General features: G+C 33.2%; 1 protein-coding gene across 1 annotated transcript in view; it reads left to right on the top strand.

The window, feature by feature from the left end:
• The window catches only part of Cbr-cdh-5, a gene marked incomplete at both ends in the record, with an annotated part of 28,232 nt that extends 22,239 nt beyond the window's left edge, over positions 1-5,993 (top strand). The window contains 4 exons of the mRNA XM_045236185.1: positions 1,402-1,485; positions 2,164-2,231; positions 5,300-5,398; positions 5,752-5,993. Of these exons, the coding sequence (XP_045091348.1) occupies positions 1,402-1,485; positions 2,164-2,231; positions 5,300-5,398; positions 5,752-5,993 (493 nt within the window). The remainder of the gene's footprint in view (positions 1-1,401; positions 1,486-2,163; positions 2,232-5,299; positions 5,399-5,751) is intronic.
• Positions 5,994-6,103: the final 110 nt, after the last annotated feature.

The raw sequence follows: 6,103 nt of genomic DNA on the forward strand, positions 1-6,103 counted from the left end.
TCCACCTACATGTACCGAACAATCCAATGTACCCTTGGAACCAATGTACCCTAAGAACTCGATGTACCCTTTTTCGATGTACCCTTGGATACTGGGCCCAGTCACTGATACAAAAAAAACACTTTATGTACAAAAACTTTGAAAAAAACTTTTTTCTGTTTAACTTTTTTCCAACTAGATGAAAAGCTGCTAGCAAAAGTTCTGAGTCTAAAATGTTTTCTAAATAATAGAAACCAACATCTAAGATGTTTTCCAGAACTTCAAGTCATAAAATCCCAAAAATTATCTACAAAATGGTCCAGAAACCACACATTACCTCAATTTATCTCGGTTACTGTAAGAGATATCAAAAAGTGGTCAACTAATGAAATGTAAAATGTTTACATAGGGTAACGGCTGCGCATGGTATATGCGTTGGCGCGGCGCCTCATATGGATGACATAGGTACACCGTTTGCGCGCATATAGTACGCTATATGCGCGCACGCGCGATCGATATCGGCCGTGCCGTGTCCATATTTCGTCTACAATTTCAGGTCGTATTGGCGATGGATATCTCATATATGGATTAGTTTATCTAACTATAGTTGTAATAAGATGTGATTTTGTTCAGATCTTCCAATATCGTCCATTTTCCTCTTCAGATTTCACAGAGTGACCATTTTTCCAGTTTTCGCAGAATGATCTCACGGCAAGAAAAACTATGAATTTTGTTTTCGATTTATTTGAGTTTCTCGGATTTTTTTTTCTACTTTTACTTCGTAATAATCGGAAAACTTACCAACCAACCTTCATTCCACCTGAAAAGTATATTATTCCAAAGTAAAACAGAAAATCCTGATTTCGAGAAAAATCGGATTTTGTAACAAATTTTATCGATTTCTTCACAAAAAAATAGGTTGTATTTTAGTTGGGCATAATTTTTACAAGTGAAAACAGTGAGAAGTTCTTTGAAAGCAGGAAATATGATCAATATGATCGAATAATTTATCAAGATCGGCGGTGAAAAATTTTGCTAAACAAGGCGCACTAGCGTAATAACGGAGTGTCGTTGGTGTACTGCCGCTTTCATGGGAAAAGCGTGCATGCTATATGGATGCTATATGGGTGCGACCACCGGCGACCAGTCGTGCCCAGCGACGACGCATATAGCGCGCACACATAGCATCCTATATGCACGCCTAGGCATATACCATGCGTAGCCGTTACCCTGTGCACTTAAAACGGACCATTTTGAAGCGAGTTATGCTCCTTTGAAGTTTACGGAAGAGACACAGAGAAACGAGAACGCTCTCGTTTCTATGCGTCTCTTCTGAACTTCAAAGGCTCATAACTCACTTCAAAATGGTTTGTTTTAAGTGGTTTTTGGATCATTTTGAAGAAAATGTTTACCTTTTTTCAGTTGTCAACTGAAATTTGAAACTTTCAGCATAGAAGAATCAATGTACGCCATAAATCCATCGGGAAGACTGGATCCTGTTACGAAGTGAGTTTTTGAAATTTTCTAGAAATTCCATTTTTTGAGACATTTCTCTATTCTTCTGATATTTTCAGTCGAGTAATTCTTCCGACGAATTTACCGCGAACAACAAGTAAGGAACTTTGAAATTTGTGGTTTTTTTTTCGGTTCTAATGCTTCTCTAATCCACTTGGATTACTGTAGCTACAGTAATTCTTTTTGCTTTTTTGTTTGGCTTTTTTCTGTTTTGCATGGCTTCTCTTTCAGTTGATTTTTGGATTTTGGGGGTGTTACTGTAGGGTTACTGTAATTTGAAAACTAGTTACTGTATGAACTGTAGATTACTGTAGTTTTCATTTTTTGAAAAACTATGAAACGGTAATTTTTTTGAATTTTTCTTGAAATTTATATTGGGATACAGCAGGATTACTGTAGGATTACTGTAGGATTACTGTAGGGTTATTGTAGGGTTACTGTAGGATTACTGTAATATTACTGTAGAATTACTTCCGAATTTTCAGAAATTTCAAAAAAAATTCTATTTTTCAAAAAAATTTTGAATTTTGAATTTCAATTTTTTTAGAAATATTTGGAAAAATCGAAGTTTTAAGATTTTTCATCTCACATCTTATCTCCCCCCGCTTCTCACTATTCCTATTTTATCAAATTCCGAAATTTTTTTTTAATTTTTCAATTTTTTTCCAGACGTATACAGACAATCGTGATTCCAACACCGGACTACCATCAACGTACACACCCGAATCAGCACAAAAGTATACTGTAGTTTTTCCGCAAAGATTACTGTATCATTTTTTTTCAAATTTCATTTTTTCTCACCCCCAAAGAATCTCATTTTTCCTTCAAATTTTCTTCGTTTTTCAAAAATTTCGCTCAATTTTCCCAACCCCAATGTGACCCCCAATCAAATAGGTGCTCAAAAAACTTAATTACCCTTAATTACCCCCTAATTATCTTTCATTCTCTCCCCCTCAATTTGCCAGTGATTTGTCCGCCCACCCGCCGTTTCAGTGACAAAAAGTGTTATTTATTTAATCTATTCATTTTTTAATTAAGATTTTAATTATAATTACTTTATTGAAACGGTGTAATTATGTGATTAAATTTAATAAATAAATATCTGTTTCAAAATTTACAGTTTCAAATATTGGCTTATTTTACATTAAAAATAACATATAAGCTACATTGAGTTCAATGTTTTTGAATTTTTGAATTTCTGAATTTCTAAATTTCTGAGTTTCTGAATTTTTGAATTTCTGAATTTTTGAATTTCTGAACTTCTGAATTTCTGAATTTCTGAATTTCTGAATTTTGGAATTTTTGAATTTTGGAATTTCTGAGTTTCTGAATTTTTGAATTTCTGAATTTTTGAATTTCTGAATTTCTGAACTTCTGAATTTCTGAATTTCTGAATTTTGGAATTTTGGAATTTTGGAATTTATGAATTTCTGAAAATTCTGAATTTCTGAATTTCTGAATTTCTGAATTTCTGAATTTCTGAATTTCCCAATTTCTGAATTTCTGAGTTTCTGAATTTCTGAATTTCTGAATTTCTGAATTTCTGAATTTCTGAATTTCTGAACTTCTGAATTTCTGAATTTCTGAATTTCTGAATTTCTGAATTTCTGAATTTCTGATTTTCTGATTTTCTTAATTTCTGATTTTCTTAATTTCTGAGTTTCTGAATTTTTGAATTTCTGAATTTTTGAATTTCTGAAAAGTGAATCTTTTCCAATTTTTGAGTAAAATTACTGTTTCAAAAATTGAAAAAATGGAAACGATGAACTTGAAATCTCGTTTGTACTTTTGGTCCAAAAGTATTAGTTTTTTACATGCGTTTGATAAGAAATTTCCGGAAGATTACTGTATTTGATTTCTGATTTTCTAGATCACATAACTTTGAAAAATGAGAAAAATTTAATTTTTTAAAAATTGATTTTTCAAGATTTGTTCATTTTCGAGAAGTTCCGCGATGTTTTCAATGTACGAATAATCCAGATTATTCGCTTGGGTCCTAGGCAACGGGTCAGAAATCGCGCCCCAGTAAACGTGATTTTGGAAAAAATTGGCTGCTGAATTATTTGGCTGAGGATCAAACTCTTAAACGTTGGGCGAAAAAAAATCATGCGTTGCCAACTCGTTGATTAAAATTAATTAGGTCAAATCCACGTCAACTTTGAAATTCTTAATACTTTTCTGGCCTAAAAGTTATGTGGGGCGCGTTNTNNNACCNNGTTGCCTTGGACCCAGGTGATTACTGTAGTGCTTTCCGCTTTTCATTCGGAATAATTTCTTTAATTTCAAAATTATAAGACTTTGATTAATGCAATGGAAACTTCAAATAACTTCCTGAAAATTAAAAAATTTTGAAACAGCAGTTTTTTTGAATTAAAACTTTCTCAATTTCCAAATTAATTGTGATAAGAAATCAGAAATTGAGTACAGTAATCATTTGGGAACTTTCTTAGTGTATTCCGGAGACTAATTGACTTCCGTATTCACTGATTTCATTTTTTGTTAGGCCAGCTAGTATGTTAGGCCAGCTAGTTTTGGAAATTCAAAAATTTTAATCTAAAAAAAGCTGTTTCAAACTTTTTCATTTTCAAGCAGTTTTCAATACTCTAATGAGATTGATTTTCAGATTACTGTAGTTTTTTTTTTTCAATTTCCTCTTGTATTAATTTAAATTTAGAGAAAGTATTCCAAATGGAAAGACAAAAAACTACAATAATCTGTTGAAATCATCAAATGACTTCTTGAAATTAACAAATTTAAAAACAGTAATTTTTTAAAATTAAAAGTTCCAGTAATTTCAAAATTAACTGGAATAAGAAATCAGAAATCAAGTACAGTAATCTTTTGAAAATTTCTTAGTAATGTATTCAAAGCTTCACAACTAACAACTGACGTGAGATTTCAAATTCATCGCTTTCAGTTTTTCAATTTTTGAAACAGTAATTTTTTCCAAAAAATGGAAAACATGGAATTTTTGGATTTGTTGGTTTTTAGAAATTTTCCATTTTGTTTGTAATTTTTTGAATTTCAGACTTACTGGAATGTATGAATGTAGATCAAATTATATTTTCGACCTACAAAAAGATCCGAAAAATCCCCCATTTTTTATGTTTCATCCGTTTTTTCCTCCCAATTTCCCTTTTTTTTAAATTTCCCCCTCTTTTCAAAAATATCTAAATTTCAGGTAATAATAATGTCTACTAATAAAACCAATTGTCCAAAAACCACACGACTCAAACAGGCTCCGCCCACTTTCATACCGGGTACAGTAATCCTTCTTATTTCTACAGTGACCCTTTATTTTTAGGATGTGCTCGGTGCCAAAAAACACACATGTCGTTGTGGTGCTCTCTCACAGATTTACCCATGAAAACTGACCACGAAATAGATGAAAAAGGTATTTTAATGGGTCTTGGCACGAAAAACAGTTTTTTTTTGCTATTTTCATCAATTTTAGCAAAAATTGATGAAAATCGGCGAAAAACGACAGTAGTTTTGAAGGCGCACAATCGTAAAACTTCTCTGGAGTCTCGCCACGAAAAAAAAATTTCTGTAGTTTTAAAGGCGCATACTTTCAAAATATGTTTGGAGTCTCGACACGAAATGCGTTTTAGTCGATTTTCAAGCGATTTTTTCATGTTTTTGCTCAATTTTCACCGATTTTTCCCGTTTTTTCGCCGAAAATTCTTTAAAAATACCCTAATAATGTCGATTTTTAGAAAAAATGCGATCGGCGACGGTGAATCGTGCAAGAGAAGCTTCTGGTAAAGAAAATATAGGATTTTAGGCTAAAATTTTGAATTTTCAGACAATTTCGCGGTGGAAAACAATAATCGATTCGATCACAGAAATAGGAATGCACCAGCGAAACGATCGGGATTCAGAGGAAGCAGACCGGCGGGACAAAGTGCGTGGATAGGGAATTTTCTGGAAAATTGTGGAAAAAGTGAAAAAAAACGGAAAATTATAGGAAAATTGTTGAAAATCGAGGATATAAATTGATAATAAAGCTATAAAAAAGCAAAAAACCAGCAAAAATAGCTCAAAAATGCTATTTTTGCAAAACAGTCGATTTTACGAGACATTATTGATTTTTGAGGATTTTCAGACTTTTTTGGCCTAATTAGCCAAAAATTAGTCGGTTTTCCGCAAAAAATAGGCTGAGAAAACCCGATTGTTTTGATTTTTTGGCCCCAAAAGATGCATATTTGAACTTTCTAGCAAAAAATGCTGAAAATCAGACATTCTCAGCATTTTTAGTTCTAAAACTCAAATTTCAGAACAATATCCGTCATCAGGAAGTCCACAAAAACCTCCTCCACAAATTCGTTCATTCGAAGCTCCGCCCCCTTCTTCTCATCCATGGCTCCGCCCACTTCCACAGCCACGTGGCAACCCGAACAACAGAGGAGATTGTACTAGAAGACATGGAAATGCAACGTCTTCTGGTTTCTCATCATCGTCACGTCATCATCAGAATGTGCCGCCACGTGGACCGATGATGTTGCCACGTGGCGATCGAAGAGAGTTTCCACCGAATGAGCAACACATGAGAGAATTGAATCGAACATTGAAACGATTCTCATATGGAACTGAGGATATGTATCAAGAA

The sequence above is a fragment of the Caenorhabditis briggsae genome (assembly GCF_000004555.2).
Source record: "Caenorhabditis briggsae complete genome, chrIV, whole genome shotgun sequence".
NCBI classification, from domain to species: Eukaryota; Metazoa; Nematoda; class Chromadorea; order Rhabditida; family Rhabditidae; genus Caenorhabditis; species Caenorhabditis briggsae.